The sequence below is a fragment of the Struthio camelus genome, chromosome 26 (assembly GCF_040807025.1).
Source record: "Struthio camelus isolate bStrCam1 chromosome 26, bStrCam1.hap1, whole genome shotgun sequence".
NCBI classification, from domain to species: Eukaryota; Metazoa; Chordata; class Aves; order Struthioniformes; family Struthionidae; genus Struthio; species Struthio camelus.
In genome coordinates this window covers 7,240,615-7,264,246 of record NC_090967.1, presented here as the reverse complement: position 1 = coordinate 7,264,246, position 23,632 = coordinate 7,240,615, and the positions used below count along the sequence as shown (strand labels likewise).

General features: G+C 53.3%; 2 protein-coding genes across 8 annotated transcripts in view; one reads left to right on the top strand and one right to left on the bottom strand.

The window, feature by feature from the left end:
* The first annotated feature begins 1,328 nt into the window (after window positions 1-1,328).
* GPX4 (glutathione peroxidase 4) lies at window positions 1,329-5,278 on the top strand. The gene is made up of 7 exons (XM_068920086.1): window positions 1,329-1,575; window positions 2,899-2,993; window positions 3,293-3,437; window positions 3,649-3,800; window positions 4,060-4,084; window positions 4,499-4,558; window positions 4,996-5,278. The coding sequence occupies exons 1-7, from the start codon at window positions 1,501-1,503 to the stop codon at window positions 5,026-5,028; spliced, it is 585 nt and encodes a 194-aa protein (XP_068776187.1). The 5' UTR covers window positions 1,329-1,500; the 3' UTR covers window positions 5,029-5,278.
* Window positions 5,279-6,981: 1,703 nt separating this feature from the next.
* Window positions 6,982-23,632, bottom strand: part of SBNO2 (strawberry notch homolog 2) — a 70,415-nt gene continuing 53,764 nt past the window's right edge. For 6 of the 7 annotated variants that reach the window (XM_068919623.1, XM_068919622.1, XM_068919624.1 and 3 more), the window contains 19 exons: window positions 23,191-23,344; window positions 22,597-22,773; window positions 21,841-21,938; window positions 19,291-19,373; window positions 18,030-18,230; window positions 17,310-17,485; window positions 16,958-17,089; window positions 16,531-16,666; window positions 15,706-15,818; window positions 14,764-14,835; window positions 14,128-14,236; window positions 13,828-13,902; window positions 13,317-13,460; window positions 12,966-13,060; window positions 12,333-12,425; window positions 11,980-12,111; window positions 11,501-11,577; window positions 11,101-11,291; window positions 6,982-10,619 (listed from right to left, as the gene is read on the bottom strand). In XM_068919623.1, coding sequence (XP_068775724.1) covers window positions 9,997-10,619; window positions 11,101-11,291; window positions 11,501-11,577; window positions 11,980-12,111; window positions 12,333-12,425; window positions 12,966-13,060; window positions 13,317-13,460; window positions 13,828-13,902; window positions 14,128-14,236; window positions 14,764-14,835; window positions 15,706-15,818; window positions 16,531-16,666; window positions 16,958-17,089; window positions 17,310-17,485; window positions 18,030-18,230; window positions 19,291-19,373; window positions 21,841-21,938; window positions 22,597-22,773; window positions 23,191-23,344 — 2,881 coding nt within the window. In that variant the 3' untranslated portion in view covers window positions 6,982-9,996. The remainder of the gene's footprint in view (window positions 10,620-11,100; window positions 11,292-11,500; window positions 11,578-11,979; window positions 12,112-12,332; window positions 12,426-12,965; window positions 13,061-13,316; window positions 13,461-13,827; window positions 13,903-14,127; window positions 14,237-14,763; window positions 14,836-15,705; window positions 15,819-16,530; window positions 16,667-16,957; window positions 17,090-17,309; window positions 17,486-18,029; window positions 18,231-19,290; window positions 19,374-21,840; window positions 21,939-22,596; window positions 22,774-23,190; window positions 23,345-23,632) is intronic. The other variant, XM_009667696.2, reaches the window with a different exon arrangement.

Below are 23,632 nucleotides of genomic sequence, written 5' to 3'. Positions count from 1 at the left end.
TTTTGCACACAGATCAAGTAGAAAACTCCTTTGAAGGGGGATATTATTCAACGTAGATGCAAGCTTCACTGGCAGAGACAGAAATCCAACCCTCTGCAAACAATCCGCCTGCTGAGGCTCTTTTCCTGCCGCCTTTAACTCTAATCACAAGCCGTCATTAATCCTGCCTAACAAAGCACTAAAAAAAGACACAAACTATTGGTCAGGGATCTGCCTCCTTTAATCTCGTGTTCTCCCAAATTATCCCAGCTGGAGAGCCCCTTTTTTCCCCCCTTTCTTTCACGTTTTTCAGTGCTTGCGTTGCCCTACAAATTGGCTCAAAGAACATGGGCAGGACAGGAGCTCAGCCCCGCCGCGTGGGCTCAGCCGTGTTTTGTGCCTCCCTTCGTTTCGGCAGGACCTTTCAAGTTTTCCAGTTTCCACTCAGCAGCAAGACGAGGGATTTTAACTCCTAAGAGCTGGTCTAAAGTTAACGGCCTACAGCTAATTGTCCTTGACAGCCAGCAGCGTCAGCGGCTGTCCGTGGGGAGCCACAACCCAAGACCAAGACCAAAAGCAGCCAAGACTGTGGCGAGCGGGAGATGCTTTTATCTGCAGCCTCTTCTGCTCCCGGTGCCCTCCTGGATCCAGGCATTGAGTAGCCACAGGAAAATGTTCCCGTCTGCCGTCACACCGCAGCCCCACAGCCACAGCTCAGTCACGGGGCTAGAAACTGCTTCCCAAGGACGTTCCCCAAACCCACTGGCCCGCGAGCAGGCAGCACCTGTAGCAGCCTGCACCCAGCTGCAAAGAGGTGGCTGCAGGCACCCAGGCAGTGCAGCCCAAGGGTGCAGTGATCGGCAGCCTCCGCCCTGCACCACCAGTGACGCTCCAAACCATGCACTGTGAGCAATGCTCCAACCATGCACCGCCAATGATGCTCCAACCCTGCACCGTGAACGATGCTCCAACCCTGTACCACGAGCGATGCTCCAACCTTGCACTGTGAACGATGCTCCAACCCTGCACCACGAGCAATGCTCCAACCATGCACCGCCAACGATGCTCCAACCCTGCACCATCAGCAATGCTCCAACCCTGCACCGTCAGCAATGCTCCAACCAAGAATTGTGAGCAATGCTCCAACCCTGCACCGTGATGGACGCCACCATCCCCGCACCGAGACCCAAGCAGCCCCGGGCCATGTGCCGCGGGAGGGCCACCGCTGGCGCCCCAGGCCCAAGGGAGCCCCGCGGCGGCGCCTGCAGCGCCGAGCACCGGCGCGGCCACGTGACTGGGGACCCCCCGCCCCACCTCGTGGTCCGTCCCTGCCCCCCCCCCCCCGCCTCGTGGTCCGTCCCGCCTAACCGATAAACAACCGCTGCGGCCAAACAGCCCCCTGCCTGCTCTGCGATTGGCCAGCTGCGCCGTCCATCATCTGGGCCGTGCCGCCTCCCCGCGCGCTGATTGGCCGAGCCGCCGGAGGGGGCGGGCCTCAGGGCGGGAGGCGGTGGCGGCGCGATGGTTTTGGGTCACTTGTCACGGCGGGCACTGCTGTGCGGGGTGGTGGCGGCGCGGCGGCTGAGCGGGAACATGGTGAGCGCGGCGGTGCCGGCGGGGGGGGGGGAGGTGCGGCGCCGGGCACGGTGTCGATGTCGGTGTCCACCCGCCTCAGCCCCTGGAGGAGGCGAAGCGCGTAACGGCCCTTCAGTGAGGTGACCATAGAGACGGCCTATCCCCAGGGCAGAGTGGCGGCCGCCTTTGGCGGACCCCCGCGCGGGACGGTGGCCGCCGCGGGCCACGCGCCTGGCGGCAGCGCTGCGCAGCCCGGCGGCCGCCCCGATCTGCCCGTGCGCGGAGGTGGGCCCGGAGCAGCTGCCAGCTCAGCTCCCCTCCCCCCCCCCCAAAAAAAAAAAAAAAAAAAGGGACCGAATCCGGCTGGATGAACCCGCCGGGAGCCGGGTGGGCGGCGGCGCGGGCCGGGCTGCAGCGCTCCGTTGTGCGGCAGGAGCTGCTGCTGCTGCTGCTGCTCCTGCTCCTGCTCCTGCTCCTCCTCCTCCTCGGGGAGCAGCTCTTGCCTCAGGGAGGGAGCGAGGAGCAGAAGCCAGCCGTGCTCAGGCGCTGCCAGGGCCTGGCCTGCTCCCCCCGTCCGGCCAGGGCACAAACTGGTGGTGACTGGGGACGGTGCTCGCGGCCTGCCTGGGCCGGGCGGGAGACCCGCTCCTCCGACGGGGGGGAGGCCTCCAGGATGGCCCCTGCCTGGGACTCCATGAGGGCCTGGGGCACGTACAGCAAGGATCTGTGCTTAAGCTTCTAATTTTGTGCTTGTCCAGCCGTCACTGCACAGGGTGAGGAAATGCTGGGAGAGGTGTGGTGGGGGGAGGCTCTGGAAACCGAAGCCCTGCCTGGGGTGCTCCTCCAGCAGTTGAAGCACCCAGGATGAATCATGGGGTTGTTAAACCTAGCAGGGAGCAACATCAATAACGTGCAAGTTTTACTGCAAGTTTTACATTGTGCTGCGTAGGAGAAAAGAAGACCTAAGAAACTGTAGTTTGGGAAACTTGTAACTTAGCTGGATTATCATGACCCTGTGGGTGGACCAGCTGACATGGAGCACGTGGCTCATTTGGGGCACCTGACAGCAGGGAGCCACCAGAGTGTGTGACACTTGCCTTCCTGGGTACGCTCAGCTTCTGCTTCACGAGTCCTGACATGAGCAACGAGTAGAGAGGGGAGCTGCTATGGATGGGAGGGACAGAGACAGCGAGCCATCAGCATGGGGGCACAGGCACAACCTATTGCTGTGACATGGCTCACTGCTGGTCTCCTGTTGGAGCTGAGCTCACCTAAAGCTGGAGAGGACGTGCTGCTGGGATTGCTGGGGAGGGAAGCTGACAGCAGCTCTCGGCTCTCTTGCAGTGTGCCCAAGTAGATGACTGGCGCACTGCCAAATCAATCTATGACTTCCATGCCCAAGACATAGACGGCAACACTGTCTCTCTGGAGAAATACAGGTAGGAGTGAACGGCCTGGAATCGGCTTGTCCTTAATAACGCAGTACACAAGCATGGGAGGGGGGAGGTGGTGCCCTTGAGCCCTCGAGGGGGAGTGCTGTTCAAAGGTCCTTAGTAGCTGCACCAGGCAGCAGTGACTAAGCCACAAAGGGAGCTTGCATAACATGAGAAAGGCTACAGAGAAAGCAGCTTGTTTTTTGTGCTGCCTTCCCTTCTTGCTGCACCCTTCACAGAGAGCATACGTGAGGGGCTTGCCTAGCCCTGTTACGGGAATTCCTTCTGATTCTTTTTCTTTCCAGGGGCTTTGTCTGCATCATCACCAATGTTGCTTCAAAATGAGGCAAAACGGATGTAAACTACACTCAGTTCGTTGACTTGTACGCCAGATACGCTGAGAGAGGTTTACGCATCCTGGCCTTTCCCTGCAACCAGTTTGGAAAACAGGTATGTGGGAGCAGCAGGAAGGCTGCCCTGGAGCCGTACACAAGGGCAGCTCTTGGTCTTGAGGATCCGCTTGGCTAGCTGGGGTCTGCTTGCCTCCCCAGTACACGAGAGGGAGCCCATACAACATCCGCATGCCAGCAGAGCCATGGAGTTTCTGTGCTGAAAGGGGAAGAGGCTTATGTTAGAGTGCCCTGTCTTTTGCCTTCCTCAGGAACCAGGGGACAATGCTCAGATTAAGGCATTCGCTGAAAAGTACGGAGTGAAGTTTGACATGTTCAGTAAGATCGATGTCAATGGGGAGAATGCCCTTCCGCTCTGGACGTGGATGAAGGCGCAGCCTGCGGGAAGAGGCACCCTGGGCAAGTGAGTGGGGAAGAGGGTGTTGTAGAAACCCCCCAACCTGCCTGGCACTGCTGGAACAGCCCATGGGGCTGAGAGGAGACTTCAGCAAACCCTGCCAGGCGGCCCTGCAGCCTGCCCAGCTCCAGGGAGGCAGGGGTGGGCTCCGGGCTGCTCCCTCCGTGCTGGGCAGTGAGGCCAAGGCTGATAGAAACAGGTGGCCTGGCTGCAGCAAGAGGAAGCTTCTTCCATCACAGTCTCACTTCTGTCTTTTTTCTTCTAGTGCAATAAAATGGAACTTCACTAAGGTAGGATATGTCTGTCTTCTCCTGGGCTCTGGCTGTGCTAAGGTCAAACACTCACCCTTTGGTGCGTGGTGGGGAACGCTTGAAGCATTGCAGGGAGAGGGGAACCTTGCATGTAGGCTCTGCTCTGTGCAGTTACCCCAGCTGTTGGGGTAGGTGTGTCCCGAGGGCCAGCTGCACTATCCTGGTCCCTGTGCTTAGGGACCCTTATGAGCCTCTAGCGTGTGTGATCTCGAGCCCTGCCCTAGTGAGGCAGTAAAGAGCAGAGCTGCGAGCAGGGCTGCCAGAGCCTCTAGCTCCTCTCCATAGGCAGGATCTGCCCCCAGCCTACCCCTGCTGTAAGCAGAGCCCTGGGCTGCAGAGCCCCAGTGTTACAGCTGCTGCCAGACTCACTTGAGTGCTTCTTCACTTCCACAGTTCCTCATAAACCGCGAGGGCCAAGTAGTGAAGAGATACAGTCCCATGGAGGATCCCTACGTAAGTCTCCAGCCAGGGCGGTTCACGTTGCGGTTCTACTTGGTCATCAGTTCCAGCTAGGGCACCGAGCTACGAAGGGGGGAAGCGTGATGGTGCCGGCTGCTCTCTGCAGATCACATCCATGACTGAACGCAGCAGTGCTCGGGCTGCCTGCGGGGGGAGTGTTGCTCCAGAGGAGGCTCCACTGCAGTGCTGCGTTTTCTCCCTGCCTTGGCTGGGGGAAGCAGAGGCGCCCGTGCTCTGTACGCAAAGGGGATGGCCATGGTGGCGGGGAGAGCGGGTTGCCAGCGTGGGGGAGGGACGTGGGTCCGGCAACACTGTTACCGAGGGCAGCCTGCTCTGGATGGTGCCCTTCAGGGACAGTGTTGTAGGAGGGTTCTCGCACGTTCTTGGGGCAGTGACATGCTTGCAGTGTGACACTTCCTTCCTCCCCACAGGTGATCGAGAAGGACCTGCCTGCCTACCTGTAGACCTGCTCCTCTCACCACTGTGCTGTTCCTTCTACCCAGCCCTGGCTCTCCTGCTCCCTGTGGAGTCTTCTCATCCAGCTCCAATGACGGTCTGTCTTTAAGCCAGCTTGCTGGTGAGGCAAACCTGAAGATTTGGCGTGCACCTGTTGGAGGAAGGCTTCACAGGGCTGGTGGCCTCTGCTGGGCAGCCCTTCTCTGTAGTCACAAAGCAGCATCTGATGGCCCATTGCAATAAAGTTACTGGAAATGACTGGTCTTGCCTGGCTGGTATGGCAGCAAGCAGTAGATGGGCTGCTCTCCTGGGGCTGGAGCTGCTGCGCTGAGAGCAGGGAGAAAGCACTGTTTTGCTGGGGAGCTAAGACCTTATGCAACTCCTGCCTCAGCTCACCAGAGCTGAGCCCAGCATGGATAATCCTCATTAGTGCTGATGGGGGAATTGCACACAAATCCCGGGTCAGCCGGAGCTTCAGAGGGGCTCACACAGGAAAAGGCAAAAACGCTGTGAAGGAGTGTATCTGCATGTATCCCCTCTGGGGCCGTGGGTGGGGACCTGGCCCTCCTGCCTGAATGCAGATGAGATCCCTGTTCCTCGTGGACCAACAAGGCACTTACAGCATCTGATAGTTTCTTTCTGCTGGAATGAGATGGGGTTAGTGCCTGAAGGCAAGCAAGATTATAGGCAAGAAATAGGAGGTGGGGGCACTCAACAACATAGCGGTGACCCTAATGCACCTCCTGGGCCTGGCGGGGCAGCAAAACAGCCTGTTCTAGCAGTGGTGAAAACTATGGCCAGAAGCAATTAACACAAAAGAAAAAAGGGGTGCTGGGACATAGTGAAATACCTTGTTCAGCAGGAGACTTGTCCAAGGTGTGCGTGCAGGTACATGGGTGCATCCAAGCCTTCCTGAGGCATCTTGGCTGCGGCTTAGTGGAGTTGGTGCCTGCAACAGTCCAGTGTTGTCCAGCCAAGCCTGGGGCGAGACGGCGTCTCCCACAGGAGGTGGGAGAGCTGGTTTTATGAAAGCCTGCACAGGTGCCTGTGCTGCGCTGGAGCGCTGCGTGAGAGGCAGGCAGCCTTCTTGCCCCTCAACTGCCCTGGGCGGGTGCTGGGCCTCTCCTTGGCACCGCTGGGCTCAAACCACAGCCAGCTCCTCCGCAGGCCTGGCGAGGGAAGCCTTGTCCATGCTGCATGGCCAAGGGTAAAGTCAGGGAGCAGAGCGGGGACCAGCTCCCGGGCTGGGACTCGAGGGATTCTCCTCCCACGAGTCTGGCGGAGCGACCCTGTGCTAAATCCTCCCCCCTGAACGCAGGGAGCACTTTGCTGCGGGCCAGCCGGCCCGGCCCGCAGCAGCGGGGCGTGCTCCAGCCTGCCTGACCGCTCTGCCCTCCGTGGCCCCGCAGTCTCCCGTGGCAGCGCTGAGAGCCCCAGCCGCGGTTGCACAAGGGCGAGGTACGACTCACTTCGGCATTACGAGCGCCCCTGGCTCACAGGCCCATCTCCAACTAGGATAAAGAGGACTGGTACTGCCTGAGCAGAAGGGATCTCAGAGCCACAGCAAGTGACTAAGCAGAAACAGCTCACGCTGGAGGACTGGGCCTGTACTTTGGCTCCTTTTATCCATGTTTTTTTCCAGCAAAGCCGGGAGAGAAAGCAACAGCGCTGGGAGCAGCGCTGGAGTTTGGCCGGGCTCCCACACTCAACTGGTGCTTAGGAGGATCCTCCTCAGCACGGCCTGGCACAGGGGGCCCCGGCTCCCCCCCAGGAGAACAGCATTTGCTTGGGACAATGGTCCTCAAACTACCCTCACCGTTTCAGGGACACGGTGGACAAACTCCAGCTGTTAGCAGGACCCTGGCCCTTGGATCCCCTCACCAAACTGGAGTCACAGATGGGACCTTGGGGCAAGTCTACACATCTGAACAGGCGGACAGACAGACAGACAGAGTTGGGACTTGCAGAAATCTTGTATGTGGCTTCCTTTCCATTTTTACTGAGCAGAATGAAAAATTATCCTTCTGAGGCAAGTAGAAAATTTAGGAATTATTAGTCAAAGGCACATATTCTAAAAAAATCTCTTTACATATATACATCTCAATTAATTATAAATACACATAGAAAAACAAAGGCAAACAACAAGCAGATTAAAAAGTGCTAACAAAAAGTTTTAAGGAAGGAAAAAAAGGGACCCATTTAAAAATACATACAATCAGTAGGACAACTGCATAATAATTTAGTTAAAAGATATCGTTACATATTATTAACCCTGACAAAAACACAGGATTGGGGCAGGGAAGGATTTCCTTGAAGGTGCTCTCTGTCTTTCCAGAGATCAGGGAGGGGGAATTGCATATATTTTAAAAGTAACATCAACAAAGCCACCAGATAAGACTCCAGGTAATGGTGCTCTGGTTCCTTCCTGGGAAGAGGTGTCTGGCAGAGGGTGCCTAGAGCAAGAATACCTTGTTGCTATTCCTGAGTTTAAGCCTTTTTGAAATGGGTTTTCTTGGCATGCGTTTTTCTCTTATTGCTGAGAATTCAGCAAGCGCCAAGTGAACGAACCAGGACGGGGTGAAGCCGGAGCCAACGGTCCCCTCCAGGTTCTCCATGACTGTTGTGAACTGGGAAGCATTTTAAATAGAGGAACACGTGGGGCTGGGGAAGGGGCGAGCCTTGCCCTGTTTGGGACTAGGAAAAGGCTGTTGTGTCACCATGAGAGGGGTGACCCCCAGGATCCAGGGGAACCCCCCCAGGGTGCTCTGTCCAGAAAGGTGCTGGGGAGGGCTTCTGATCTTTGGTGTTTACTTTGAGGTAAGGAGCTTTCCTTGAGCGCTAGTCAAATGCTGCCCGAGCAGCCCTGTCTGCAGGGACACCCTGGGCCCTGCCGGTACGTGAGGGCACTGCCACAGCTCTTCCCAGGCCAGAGGAAGGGTTGGCAGGAGGCAGATACCAGCTGGGGAGAAGGCGGGGTAAATATAAACCCCTAAAAGCGAAGGGCAAGGATCACAGCCAGGCCAACCTCAAAACAAGCCATGGTCTAACACACTGGGAAGGGCGGCTCCTGTCTCAGCGGGAGCACTAACACTGCTGAGGCCGAGTCAAAGCACATCCCAACGGCAAACCGGGCACTCGGCCGGTCTCTGTGCCGCCAGAGGGTCAAGGCTCTTTGCCTGGAGGTGAGGATCAACCAGGCACATGTAAAGTGTCGGCACCTTCAAGACTGACCTCTCAGGGCAGGGGGGTCCCCAGCAGAGGCCACTTCCCAGGCTGGGCCTCCTTCCCCAGGTCCCTCTCTGAGGGAGGGCTGGGCCAGACATGGCAGGTTTGAAGTCCTTCCCTGGAAAATATCCTGGTGCTGCTTCCAGGAAATACCTAAATGATTCAAAGCAGGGAAAAGAAATGCAGCAGAAGGGAGGCTTGCAGAGGAGTTGCCAGGGCCGGGAGTATTCCTGCCAGCAGGCAGCTTCCTGCCAGACTCCTTTGATTAAAAAGAGAAAATAAAGGACAATTTCCCCGGGACCTGCCGAGGTTGAGACGCTTCTGAAACAGCAGCAAGTGCCCGGGGATGGTGGCAGAGGTGGCTAGAGGCTACACATGTCCTGGAGAGAAAGCAGCTCGCCAACAGCTCCTGGCTTGACCTGGAGCTGGACAGGCAGTTGGGTTGTCTGGGGCAGTGCTTTGCAAAGCAGACGTTTACTCTTTGGTATTGGAGGCTGGATTTGCACATGAGCAGCAATACTGCACAACCCTGGTGCTTGCCAGGGACCTAAGCCCTTCTGGGACCTTGCAGTGGCTCTCACTGAGATCAGTGGTGGGGCTGGATCACCAAGATCCAGACACCCAGGCCTGTGTCCATGGCCCAGCCAAGGACAAACCATGTAGAACAGGACTAGTTAGATGGCCAGACAGAAAGACACTACATGATAGCTAGTTGGAAAAAGTACGGCCAGCCAGAGATGCAGCAACTTGTGGGGCTGAGGCGCAGGCTGGCCAGGGGCTATGGGACAGGCTGACAGGACACACAGCCCTTCTGCTTCAGGAAATCCCCCAAGTGGTCCCAGCATGGCTGAGCTCACTGAACAATAGGGACAAATGAGGCCCTGGGACAGACAGCTCCTGCCCTTTCCTGCAGAGCTCAGGCAGCCCCAGAGGTGTCAGGATCCCTTCCCAGGGAAGGCAGACCAGGAGCAGTCAGTTTTGCTTCTCTCAACTAAGTCTGCTCAACCCTGCACAGATGGACACTAGCTCAGTGGCTCCCAACTACTCTGGAACGTCATTACCTTGCCCTTCACCTCTGCCTTCACACGCAGCCCTCCAGAACCCAAGGTTCAGAGCAGTCTCAAGGTGCACAGCAGGGCTGGTGCAGCCCAAGAGGAAAGCTGGCACTGGCCAACGCAGATACAGCTTGGTCAGGCAGCTGTCAGGAGCGGACTGGGCTCTCCCATTTCAATAATGGATCAGCGCTCTGGTCACCAGATCGTTTTGAGACCAGACATGCCCCTGCCCCGTTCAGTAATGAACCAGTGCAGTCAGCAGTTGCTGCAGACCTGTGGGCTGGAGGGCTGGGGAAGGGATAACCCAGCCTGGAAAACTCAGTAGTCTACAGAGGGATGAGCATGGAGAGAAGGGGGTGTCTCCCCTCTGTCCCACAGGGGCACTGACCTTTGAGCAGGACTCGGACACAGCAGAGACCATCAGTCCAAATCAGCTGAGCTTGGCAGCACTCAACTCCCCCCAAGCACGTTATATACAAATCTATACATGCGTGACTGTATATTATATATAAATAAACTTTGCTTTAAGGAACTATACTTTTTTCTTTCTTCTCCCCTCAGAAACAGAAACGGATCAGTCCAAACCAGTAGAAAAGCCAGGGCTCCCCAACTCCCATCTCTGCACCAAAGGATATGGATCCACAGCGGTTGAGCAGCGCCTGGTTTGCCCAGCACTACACTGGGCTCAACTGAACTTCAGAAGTCAGAGAAAGGCCCACTGAAATGGATCACACTCTGGCGCTCCTGGGACAGTATGTTCTCTTGGGGGGCCATGTTTAACGTCCTCAGCATCTCCTCTAGTATCTCTCTAAAATTGATATTCCCATTCTGCTGGACAAAGTCTTCCTGCTGCTGCTGCAGTGTCTGCAAGGGTCCAGGGTGAGGAAGAGGCAAATGTTCATGCAGGGGTGAGCTCAGAGGCATGTTCCCCTCCAGGACTGGGGCTGGGCTCTTGAAGGCAGAAGGGTGGCTGAAGCCAAAGGGTAACCCGTGCTGCTGGTGTGGCTGGAGAAGAGGCTCTGAGGGGAAGCACAAAGCACCAGGTTCTGGGTTCATCACCACATCGGGGATACTGTTGCTGGGAGGGCTGCAAGTCAAGTCCAGGATCTCGTCCTGGTGCAGGGAGTGCCTGGGCAATGGGACCCCGGGCCTCACCTGTGTGAGGTCCAGAGGCTGCGGCAGGATGCGCGGTGGCAGGGAGAACGTTAGGCTCTGCTCTTGGGCCAGGAGGAGTTGGCTGTTTTTCTGCTTCACGTTCTTATCCATCTGCTTCAGCTCCTCCAGCACCTTACGAACACAGCTCTCGGGGATCTTTATCCCTAGGGGAAGAACGTGGGTCAGTTCCCAAAGCACATCGGGAAGGGAATGGGGTGGGGGGGTGGGGGGGGGCAGAGGCATGAGCAAGAGCACCCCGGCCTGGGGCCCATTTGCTTAGCACACTCCCAGCCTGCTCCACCTCTTGGCTGGGCTGCAGAGTAGGGAGACAGGGCAACTGGAGCAACGACAGCTCCAAGGAAGGCTTACACTATGCACCAACAGTGCCACTTTCACACCGTCATGAACTGGACAGCTCAGGCCTGGCTGGCACCCTCATGCCTCGTGCCCAGAGATGTACCACCACTGGGCACAAACATATCGGGGTAGCCCCAGCTGCCTTCCTTCCCATGGGATCACCTGAGCAGCAGGTGCTTCCTACCTGACACCTGGCCCTGTTTAGGAAGGGCATCTTGGAATTGGGCAGCCAGATCCCTTCTTCCTTCTAACACATCCTACCCCTTCCCTTCCCAGCTATTCACCCACCGACTTGTTTCTTCTTCTCTTTGGTCTTGAGGCGGACGATCTGCAGGTAGCTGGTGTTAGTGATGTCTGCCATGATGCTAGCGATCTTGCTCCAGACCCGCAGCAGGGCCCCGCACAGCATGTAGTAGTGACGCAGTCGCATGCCCTGGAAGCACTCCTTCCCCTCCTGGATCAGCTTGCAGCTCCTGTTCCTTCAGTCCAAGTGGAGAAAAACAACCTGAGTCAGCATGGGCTCCTAGGGCAGAGCAGGACTCCCGCAGCCTCCCCAGAATGGTCCTTCCTCCCTGTCGCAGCCAGGGAGCCTCTCCCCAGTGCCAGCCGCAAAAGGCTCTGCCTCAGGGAGGGCAGGACCAGCCTTCCCCTCTGAAAGCAGGGCAGATTTGGGCTGCACATCTCTTACCAGGCAGCGTGGTTACAATTCTTCAAGGAGAAGTGGTAACTGCTCTCCCAGTGCTCTTTGGCCTCCTCAGGCAGCACCTGCAGAAGAAACCATTATAGAGGTAGAGATTTTCCTCTGCCCAATGTGCAGCTGAGAGTTGAAACCTAGGGCTGGGAGTCAGGACGCCTGGAAACTGCTGTCAGGGACAGCAAAGAAGTTGGGTAGCACGGTGCTAAGCACCCTAAATGCCAGAGGGGTGAGAGGACAAACACTTCATGCTCTTCCAGGGGCGCCAGGAGACATTGTTGACCTGTTGGAGTGAGCTGGCGTCAGGAGCAGGCACCTGGCAGGGAAGGGCAGCTTAGCGTGGGGCTGGGGCCGAGCCACGTGTGCTTGGGGAAGGCAGCGCCTGTGCTACGGAGGGGCACCATGTGGCAAAGCCTGCATAGAGTTTCTCTAAGAGGCCTTTCCCTCCTGCTGTGCTGGAGGGCTGCACCTACCCGTCGATACTTTTTGTGCAGACTGTCCAGGCTCTCAGGCTGGCTTTGCTTCCCAATGTTTGGCTTGTAGAGGATGAAGTTCTTCCCCCGGCTCTGCTCTGCCAGCAGACAGGTGTGTTTGCATCCTCGCATCTGTTGGGGTAGGGCTGGTGGTTACAGTCACAGCTTCTCTTCCCAAGCTCAGACTCCTTTGAACTAACCCCTTCCTCTCCATTCCCACAGCAGAGGCATCTCCCAGCCCCCAGCAAGAGGTCACACACAGACCAAGGGCCTTTGACAGTCACAGCAGACCACCTCATGCTGGAGTCATTCTCCAGGCTGAGGTGCTACCCTGGCAGAGCCCACGGGCTTACCTTGTAGGAGAGATAAAACCCATCAAAAGACCCTGTCAGTTTGAGTGACTTCTCATAAGCCTCCTCCCACTTCAAGCCTCTGTCGACGCTGATCTAAATGGAGACAAACAGAGGGATTCCGTAATTCCAGAGCACAGAACAAGCTCAGTCTGTCCCACAAATCACACCGCGACACATACTTGGTGCAGCTGCAGCCTAGAAACAGGTGCTGTTGGTATTTCAAGGACATTGCCACAGACAGCACCTAAGTCCAGAGGGCCCCAGGGCTCCCGTCTCCCAGGGGAGCAGAGCTCCAAGGATTAAGAGCCCCGAGCCTTCCCGCTGCAGCCAGGAAGCCGCGCAAGGTGGTGAGGAGGGTGAGGGCAGGGCCAGAGGGGCAAGTGCAGTGCTGACATGCTCTGCCAGACTGTGCTCCAGGCTAAGGCAGCCCCACGCTCTCAGGGCAGAACAAGGGCTGTCCTTGGCTCCTCTGTGTAACTCCCAGCATCGAGGACCCACCCATGACCAAGGTAAATGCCACACAAATGTGATACACAGCCATAGGGCAGAGGGAGGAAGCCAGGGGCTCCCAGCCCCAGACTGGGAGGCATTGGAGAAGGCTGGACTGCAGAGATAAGTTTGCGGGCTGCCTACCTTATAAAACACGACCTGCCCGTCCTGTGGGTGCCCAGGGGTCAGGAAGACCTCCTTGCTCTCCTCATAGATCTCATCCACTCCTGGGGCTAAATCTGTAGCAGGAGGAAAGACCAAAACACATACCCTTGTTTAGAGCATTAGGCCCAGAACCAGTCCTCATTCTCTGCCCATGCCATCTCCTCTCCCTGCAAAGGAGTCTCGATTTGTGCTGTGTGGGGCTGGGACAGTGTAGCACCTGAGGGGGCCATGGGCACAGCGCAGTGCTGGAAGAGCCATCAGTCAGCACAGAGAGCAGAGAACCTCAGCAGTGCAGCAGGAAGAGGTCTGTCCACCCCTCTTTCTCCTTACCTAGTATGCCCATGTCGTATTTGCCCTCCTTCTTATCCTTTTCGATCAGATAGTCAAAGGTGTCAGAGAAGTACTGGAAAAGCATGTTCTGCTTGTCCACCTCTAGACCCAGGATCCGGTTTAGGAACTTGGTGATGGAGCAGTCTGCAAGAGCATGGAGGGTCAGGGAATGTGATGTAGCCAGGCATGAAACCCACCAGTACACTCCCAAAGAGACTCATTCAGCACCTAAATACCGCCCTTTCCTGGACAGCAGCACAGCACTAATTCACAAGAAAGCGGCCCAAGAGCCCGTTAGTCCAGGCTGCTGCAGGGAAACGTAATCTGCCGCTGATCACCACAGCAGTTCCCCCAACGGTCAGAGTGCTGCATCCTGAATCAGCTGCCAGCAAACTCCTCGAGGCTGTACTCCAGCACAGATGGACCCGGGTTGGGGGGGGGGGGGGGCGGTATGGCATCTTTGCTTCTTTCATTTCTCCCTCACAACAGGCAGAAAAAAATTGCCACGTACCCTTCTCCACCGAGACGGTGCCATACTTAATCTGATTGCAGCAGATCCCCACAGAGATGAGGCCTTGTTTCATTTCTGGAATGGCAGAAGGCAACTTTTGAGTTTTAGAATTGAACGTCCTCCCCACTCAACATCCCTGTAGGGCTGCTTCCCCTCCAGCTATGCCCCTTATCCCACAGTAAACCTGTCCCACACCCGTCTTCCCTCCGGCCTGCTGCTCAGCTCTTCAAGTGTCCCAAACCTGAGACAGACCCAGCCAGCAAGACACAACAATAATCCCAGAGCTGGTAATAGTCTTACCTTGAAAAAATGAAGCTTCTCCTCTTTCATAGCTCTTAGGCACAGGAACCTTGTTCTCCATGTGGTTGAGGATAGTGGAGAGGACTCTGTCTAGTGCTTTAGCCCCATACTGTGAAAGGAGACAAGAGTCATGCATGGGATGAAACCTGCACCCTATGTTGTCAGCCCAGCAACGGACTGAGTATGTTACAGCATTTCTGCTGTCACTGCAGAGAAAGCTATCGCCTTCAGGAAAGGCCATTGAGCTGGCGGTGCCGAGGGGGAAGTGGCATGTCAGGGGCCTTGTCCATCCCTAGGGGATCCGTGTACAGGAACCTGTGAGCCCTCACCCTGGCCCTGGCACCACTTCCCTTTAGGGCAAAGGCAGATCACCCAAGTGCTCTCCTCAGCTTCCCCCTGGAAGCTGGGAACATGAGCCTCCCCACCAGCGGGGCACTCGGATGCCCAGTGCTGATATTAACTGTTTCTTTATGCTGTACTTGGGCTACCCGCAGAGAGCAGCGTGCCTGATGCTTGCTAGGCCAGATCCCGCCTGTAGATGCCAGCAACGACCTTCGCACCCCTGGTTTCTACTAACTGTTGCTAACCGTTTCAGCCCTTCCTTGGCTGAGCTTCCCTGCAAACAGTGCAAGTTACCTTATTCTCAAAGTTGTACTTGCTGAGGTCTCGGGATTCAGTGGCCCTTCGGTCTCCATGGGTTAAGGCACCCTAGGAAGACAGACCAAGCGAAAAAGCTCTTCAGAAGAGTAGGAGGGATTAATCAGAGTAACAACATAATAGAGATCAATTAACCTGAGAAGAGAACCAACTCTGTGAGCAACATTTCCTGGGCATTTCAGATGATGGCCTCTAACCAGCTCAACAGCATCCACCAGGTTTTAACAGAATTGTTGGAGATTATCAAGCAATGTTTCTTTCTGTTTCCCTAGTTACATCCAGAACACTGAAAATGCTATTTTTACTACATATTTCTGAGATATCACATGCCATTTAGCTCTTAAGATGTGACATCACGTTACACCTTAATAGAGCAGGCAGGTCGTATGTCACATATATCTGCACAAGTATTTTAGTTCTTAAGTTTTAGCTGTTGCAAATTACCAGAGGAAGGATGACCAAAGCCAGCCTGTCTCAGAAGATGCCAGGATATGAATGCACCGTGGGCAGGCAGTGACCTTCTGGAATATTAAGACTTTCCCAAAATGTTTGGGGATTTATCAGAAACAAATTAAAATGAAACTGACTGACAAATTGTGATCATTAATACTTCTGTTAGCTTTCTGGAAAAGGATGAGCGTAAGCTCTCGTGATGTTGGGGGAATTCCAGCATCTGGAATTGGGTTCTGCTTCCCTGAAATTCCTCCTGCTGCCTTGGTTACATATTCTTCTTCACTTCCTTTCCCAAATCCCAGAATGTTAAAAGCCTTCTTCACTCCACAACTGCAATGCCTTAAGTCAGGGGGTGACGCAAACCCCTCGTACTAGTAACACTGGCCATGCCAGCAGGACTATCAACATGGAAGCTGTTCAGAGAGAACTGGAACTGACGCGCTTATTTCTTTGTTGCAGGGCACTTACTAGGCTCTCCAGACGTTTTGCCACGATAGATGCAAACCTCCTCTCCCCTGCCAGCTCAGAGATAAGGAAGACATACTCTGGAGCAGAAACCTGATTCGAGCGGTGCGTTCGACCTACAGAGATATGAGTAAAGAAGGGAGTGAAAGGCGAGGTCAGTACAGCCTACCTGATATGGGAGAAGCAGCTGAGCTCCAAATGAGAGCAGATGAGAGCACCAAACCAACTATCCATGTCATGCTGGTTTTCAAAGGAGATCTCTCTTTGGGGTGAAAGGACAGAGGTGCAGTTGCATTCATCACCTCAGTGATGCTAAGACCATGTCAGAGTTGAGTTTTTAGCCCTGGCCTCTGGCAAGGAGGACTGGCTCCCCCATTTTGAGCTAAGATGTGCATTATTTCTTTATGCTCACATGGGAATTGACCCTCCCCATCTCTAGAGGTTCTCCAGGACGGAACAGAAATCCTCAGGCACCACCAGGCATGTTTCATGAGGAGGAACTCTTGCTCACATGTATGGGAAGGCTTCCCCCTTTCCACATTGCAAATCGTTCCTGAAGCCAACATGAACCTTCTCGATAAGATAAGTCCATCACAGCTGCCTTGTGTCTGGATTTCTGTCCTGGTAAAACATGTGAGCACTGTGCTCTGAAAGCTGCCATCTCAAAAAACTCAGTATGTGTGCCCCTGGCTGCAGCCTGGTTCAGGAGGCCAGGCTAAACAAACACCCCAGGCCCTGCCTGGTTCGGGTGGCCATACGTGCTTCTCATTGGCAGGGCTGCCCAAGGCTGCAGGAAGGGGGCAGTGACCAAGAACACTCAATCCTCACCAAACTGCTGTATGGCCCGGTCTGCACTCCAGGGCAATTCCAGTGTCATGTGGACCCGCCGCTTCCGGTTTTTCACCCGTCTGTCCGCTTGGAGAGAGATACCTGAGCTAGAGGCCTCGGAGATTATTGCTACGAGCTGAGAGAGAGAAACACCACCAGTGAGAAGGGAGAATCAGGTTCCCGGCCATCTGCAAAAACAGCTACAAGAAACAGCCCAAGGCACAAAGGTAGCCCCAGATCATAGAAGGGACCTAGGCCTTCTTATTGCTTGCCAGCAGGGCAAATAGAAAGCTGCGGTGCCTTGTTGGCCTCTGGCCTAAGGCTGGTAAGGCAAAAGCATACAAGACATCTGCCCTTTCCTCCTCTTGTCAATGTACTTGCTCCCATGCAGACGTCTGGAGGTTCTTCTGGCTCAAACCTCACTCACCTTTTCCCCGTTCATAAAACGCTCCTTCTCCTTCAGATTGACGTGGTCTATAGAAAGGCCTTGTTCTGCACGTGACTCGAACATGACAGAGCCGTCCGGTCTGCATACTACCCGGCCCTTACGCCCAGTCATCTGCACATGCCACACAGAAGAGAGAGAGGCTGTTAGCAGAGGGGAGAGACCTGCACGGTGTGGCATCTCGGGTGAAACAGTGTTTAGGAAGTCAACTCTAAACAGCTTTTTCAGGTTGCAAGGAATGAGAGGAAACTCTCTTTCAGCTACAGCTCCCTTCACTGGCCCCTTTTCCTGTCACCCACTGCCAGTGAAATATACTCTTGATTGTGGGGAATACCTCTGCCACGTGCTCCGGGCCCCCAAAGTGATTGATCAGTTCATCGAGGGTATTGAGAGGTAGCTCTTTTCCCAGTGCTTTTACTTTTGCTAGGAGATCCTGTTTCATCTTTTCCACATGTTCTAGTTCTCTCAGGCCATGCATCTCTTTTTGGGAAGGCAGCAAGTGAAAATTGCCTGCAATATAAAATACAAAAGCTCAGAATCACCTGGTGATTGAAAATCAGAAGAGCTAAAAGAAATTAGAAGTTGGTCCCAAAGGGCTTCTGGGGGCACTATCTGATGAGCAGGTGAATCTTTGCAGTAAAAGCTGCTGCAGTAAATCTGTGCTTCCACTTTTTTTCTATGGGGGGGGGGGAAGTAGTGAGCAGGCTAGCTTCTTTTGGCACACTGATGTGAGCAAGTTAATGTGAATTAACCTCACAAGGCCAAGCGTGACCATCACAGGATAAAATCTAGCCAAGATTGTAAGGCTACCCCAAACACAAAAGGAGCTTCGACATCCCCAAACACACTAAAAAAGATCTCCTCACAGCAGCTTGACTCTGCAGTCCCCTTAGCCAGACCCCACAAGGGTTATATCTAATCTATAGCTGTCTACACTTGCAGGGTACTGGAGTGGGTGGTTTCCTCCATCAGCATTCCTGTGCACCCTGTACCATGAATGAAGTGACTCCTCCCAGCAAGGAAGGAGCTACCCCTCTGCTGCTGCCCTGCTTACTTGTGTTCTCAGCTGCAAAGCCGTTGTAGGTGGGCTCAACGAAGATGACATCATCTGTCTCAAACACGGACTCTGGGGAGGAGTTGAAGTCACTGTCGAGCCCCATGTCGGAGTCAGTGCTGCTGTCATCACTGATCTTGATCACACCGGCAGGGTCACATACACCCTTCAGAGCCTTGGTGCAGCGGCCCTTCTGCTTCCCTGCAAGGGGGAGTGAGTGGTGTCATGAGGGGGTCCCCAGCCTTGTGTATCAACACAGAAGAGCAAGTGCCAGCTCAGAAAGAAGAAAAGAAATCACAAAACAGCTGAGACTGCCTCGAATGAAAGGCTAACCTTAGAGAGACAGAGCCTTTTGGGCAGGGGTAGACAGATAGGAAGAGGGGGGGGAGGAGGAAGGGAAAGAGAAAGAGAGAGGGAGAGAAAGAAAGAAAGGAAGAGAGAGAAAGGAAGAACAAGGCAGTCTTTATGAGGGTTGAAGCTAGTTGCACACATCAGGACAAACTCACAGCCAGCTTTAAGCAGTGTTAGCTCCACAGGGGAAGGAGTCCGCAGGTCTGACTGCCCTCTGAGGCACTTGTAGGCAAAGGGAAGGTGTCAGTGTTTTGGTGCTTGCAGCTGGGATGTTGTTTACTTCCAAGCACAGTTAAGACATGCCACCACCACGTGAGAGGGTTCATAGACCAGTCTGCATGAGCTGCTCTGCAGCAGCAACCTGTCAGGACAACCTCCACAATCTGTCTGAGCCGCTGTCTCATCCCCTCTTCCACCTTTCCTCCACCCCACTAGAGGAGAAATCCCAAAACTGTTCTTACCTGCAGCCACAGCCAACGATTCGGCAGGGAAGTGATTTTTTCCCAGGACTTTTGCCATGCTATAGGTAAGGTGGTAGTAGAGAAACCCCACTTTGCTGCAAGAGGGCTTCAAATGCGCAGCAGAGACTCTTGTGCAATCTGCCCACCAGTTTAGGTAAGGAAGCAGCTAAGGGAAAGGGGCACAGCTACTGGGCAAGTGGTGAAGGCTAGGAACTACGCTGGTGACAGGGAAGTGGGTTAGAGGGAGGAAGGAGGGAATGACCTAGAGAGCTGCCCTCCTCCAGATGAGACGACAGTGATGGGGGATGTGAGGGAGGGCAAACTGAAACCAGGGCAGAGTAGCAAAAAGCATGAAGTGGGGAAAAGGGAAAAAGGAAAAGAAAAAGCTGAGTTGCTGGGGTGAAGCAGCAAGGTAGGAGGTCAGATGCTGGGCAGCAGTGTGCTCTTACGTTTTCTTTTAATGCCAGTTCCTTTTTCTCTCTTTCTTTTGGTTGAAGGAAAGTGCTTCTGAATTAGTGATAGAAAGACGCCTCTGAAAGTAAGATGCAAAATTTATTCTAGCTACCAGGAACAGGAACATCTGCTGGTTATCATGTAGCAATGTGTATTTGAGATAGCAATATATTTCATGAAAGAGGGGCAAATCCAGCACCACAACTAGCAGCACATGATCAATCAGCTACTGGTACGGCTCAGCTCTCCAAAACTGCAGCAAATCAAACCGAGTTTGTTTCACCAAAGGGTTCTGCTGGCAGACCTGAAAGTTACCCAAGGGAACATGGCTTGCTCCAGCAGAATCCCAGCCTTGAAACGGGCAAGCTGAGTGAAGACCATGTATGTAACGCTGGGAAACGCTCCCTGCTGTAGCCTCCCTGCTAATGGGGGGAGCAGGGCCATTCCAGGGAGATACTGCAACAAAAGCAGAGCATATCCTGGGCACTGTGCTGCCATGTGACATGCCAAAGTTGCAAGACCTTTATATAGCAACCAAGAAGGAGTTTTAAACTGGACACACTACACTGGGAAGCTGTTACATCACCACTGAAAAATCCAGTAAGTCCCAGTGTTCCAGCCCCTCTCCATGCTCTGTGGCCTGATGCTTTGCCTTGCAACTCACAGCAGAGACCAGGTGTCAGGCTCTCTAATAAATGTGCTTCACTAAGCCCTTTGATTAACTGGACGTGGGTCTACTTGCCCATGACATAGAGAAAAGTGACAAAATATGGGATACGTAGTGGATTCAAGTGAATGGAAAAATCAGAAGAGATGGAAATCAAACAAATGCTTCCGTGGGCTGTTCTGCAAACAAAAGAGCAAATGCTTAAATGCTGACTGTGCTGGATGGGGCTGAACCCCCAGTGCGATGAGAAGGCAGTGCTGAATGAGCTCTGGTTGAAAAAAAAATGTTGAAAGCAACAGCTGAGAGGTATGGACATGATAACTCACCCATGTGAGAAAGAGGGATGTGTGGGAACCAGGGAGGGGACTCTAAGACCCTTGATGTGAGGGACAGCACCACTCCCTGGAAGGGCAGAGCGCTGGGCTGACTAATAAGTACTTGTGGTTCCATGGCTCCAGAAAGGGCCCTTTCGTCCTCTGTGCTGGGGTGGCTCTGGGCACAGAACGCAAAAAGTCACTCTCAGCTCTGGAGCTTCCCTGCCATGAGACCTTGCTCATTTTCCCAGTACTTGTACTCCCCCATCTTCCCTGCAAACAGAAGGTTGGGCTTGCATTCACTCACTGAACAATCAGCTTATTTTTAACTCCGTTTCTCGGCCTCTCTTAAACAACTGCTTCTTCCCAGCACGCTCCGCATGAGAAATCCCCTGAAGTGCTGTAAAACCAGGATGCTGTGACTAAAGGCTCAGCATATGCCAGAAGACACCCAGTGTCACCTGGCTAATGCTGCTGAGCAAGTAAGTTTAGCCTCTCAAACTGGGGACTGAGCAGAGCAGTGGGAGCGATCACCAACGGACTCACAAACTGAGTTCCCCTGAATTCTGTGATGCAGAAAGCAATTCAAGAGACCAAATCAATCCAAACAGTTGTTACACTTGCTCTGTGCACTGTCAGCAAATTGGTATTTGTTTTTCAAGAATGGACTGGAGACAGCAAAACGACACAGATCAACACAAAAATGCCCGAGAACATGGGGAGAACGCTTGGCCCAAACAGGACACATGCCATCTCTGGCATTTCTCATTGCTTTCACTCACATTAGAAGTCACTTCAAAAAGAAACAGTAACAGCCCCGCTGCCTGCAGGACACAGGAAACGCAACTCAACTGACTGTCCCAGGCTTTCATCACCTCTTGTACAGGAATAGCCACATTCATGGGACAGCGTGATATTCTGAAAGGTGCAGAAGTGAGCGGGAGCATAAGCCTCAATCTCTGCCAGAAAATTTACCATGAGTCCAACTGCTGGCTTCACTTTAGGTACAATCAATTCTGCCTTTAACTATGAATGAAGGCAACACAACCAGCATGCTACAGGATCTGGCAACTGAACAAACAAGTCCTGTCTCGTAGTCATGCTTAAAGCCAACACTGAAGAACCTAAACTCCTCGGACCGTTCCTTCCTCTCACTGTTCCAGCAACGCCTTCTCACATTATCATCTCAGCCTCTATCATTAAATAAGATTTCTCTGCTCATTTCTTCAGTGTCAAGGGCCATGTTTTCCAGGGTTAGACCCCCACAAACCACATCTGAGCTCACATTTCTAGCTCTTCTATACCTGCCATTTCCTTTCCAAATTAGAACCACAGGGGAGTTTAAAATCCAGGATCTAGTTTATAAAGCCACTTTTAGATAAATAGCGTCTCAAAGATCCAATAAAGCATCCTCTGTATTTACAGCTTGTTAAGGGTGAAGTGTTTTAAGGAACTGCATTTGCAGAACTGCAAATTATAAGTGGCTCTAGGGCAGGGCTTTCCCTAGCATGCCTCCAGCCTCCCAAGGGTCCCCTCAGCAAAAACAACACAGATTTCTAACTCACTCAGCAGCAGAGACGAAACAATTTAGATGCCCATCATTCTCATCCAGGACTTCTCTGGTGCGAGCCTCTCCAGTGGACTGCAGGCCGATGACGATACACTGCAGAGAAACACAAAGGACAGCACAGCAAGGTGTCAGTGAGGGCGTATCGCAGCTGGTGTCAGGGCAAACAGCCACAGGCTCTAGAGATTTTGTTTCATAGTTCCAGAGACATTTTCCTTGGACTCCCTCCAAAACACACGCTCGACCTGTAACAGGGCTCCTCACGAAGACCCATCTTTCCACATCCCGCATTGTACTTCTGCTCACACCACTGAGTGGATGACTACTTTCAGAAGCTAACCGATTTTGCTAGATATTACATCTGTCTGAATGTGGTTTGGAAGTTCTAGACAGAAACTGAGAGCCATGCTAGAGGTGAAAGACCTGGTACCTTTTGTAGCACAAACATGACCCAAAATACTATTTCAAATCGACTTGCTCATGCCTGTCGTACACAAACAAGGGGTAATGCCTCAGCAGATGACGTTGTGTTAACTCCCCAGTATAATTTACTGTCAATGTTCTCAGAAACCTAGAGACTGCATTTCGTTCTGGTTAACCTAGAAAGAGTTTCAGCCATATTTACAGACATTTGAAATTGTTTTCAAATCAGGCAGAATAATAATTAACTCCTTCTGGTTTCAGACTACAAAAATTTACTTCTAACATAAAACTGATGGCTGTTGCCATTTGCAGCTAGATTCTAATACCACACCTTATCTTTTGCCAGCTCCTCCTTGGCAAGCTCAACGAGTCGCCGGACTTTAGCAGCAATGCAGAGATACTTGAAGAAGCGCTGGTGGGCAGACCAGAACTGACCCCACAAGGACTTCCGAGACTCCAAGCCAATGCAGTCGGCTGCCTGCTGGAACACCATCAAGGCCTCTGCCCACTGAAGACAGTACCGAGAAAGGCACAGTTAGTATCTTGTTTTTCACTTTCATTACTGCTGTGCATGAAGTTATTAGAACAGTATGAGGTTTGATAATTCAATTTAACATCAGTTTTTCTGCTGCTGTGTTAGTCTAAACAAACAAGTCTGGTCATCCTCTCCTTTCTACACTAGCACAAGTTGCAAGATTTGGTTTCCAAACATGGAACTTTTAAATAGAGGCAAAAAAACATACAAGATGAATTTTTTAATGTAAGCTGAGCACGTGTACCATTTTTTTTCCCTTTCTTTCTTATAAATAAACTAAGTGTGTGGTCATGGTCGTGCTTAGGGTCCTCAAATCCTCCCACATAACAAGTGGCAATGCCCAAAGCATGACTAAACATTGGTCTCCCTATTGCAGCGGGGCCAGCTCACCAGCTTTGCTGCTTTATCGTAGACAATCTTGTACTGCTGATCCAGCGGGATCTCCTCTATTCTGAAGGTCACTCCAGTGAAGCTGAGCTGCCTGGCAATATACATTCCACTGACCTTCATGTCCATTGCCACGATCTCCATTGCACCAACTCCCCTGGGAGAGGAAGACAGACAGACAGTTTGCTCTGAAACACTTTTCCCCTGCACAAGGGCAGCACCAAGTAGGTGCATCTGCAGAACAAGAACCTCTCCTGGTGGCTCAAGCTGTCCTCAGACATGCACGTGACAGGCATCACACCCATTTCCCAAACGGAAAAATGACGCTTCCAATCTTGTTGCAGTCTGACTTCCTCTAGAAACTTAGAGCACAGTGCCCAGCTATGAAACCCAGTGAGCTGCGCTGCTCTTCTCACTGCTTCAGTCCAGTAGAAGGACTGAGTAA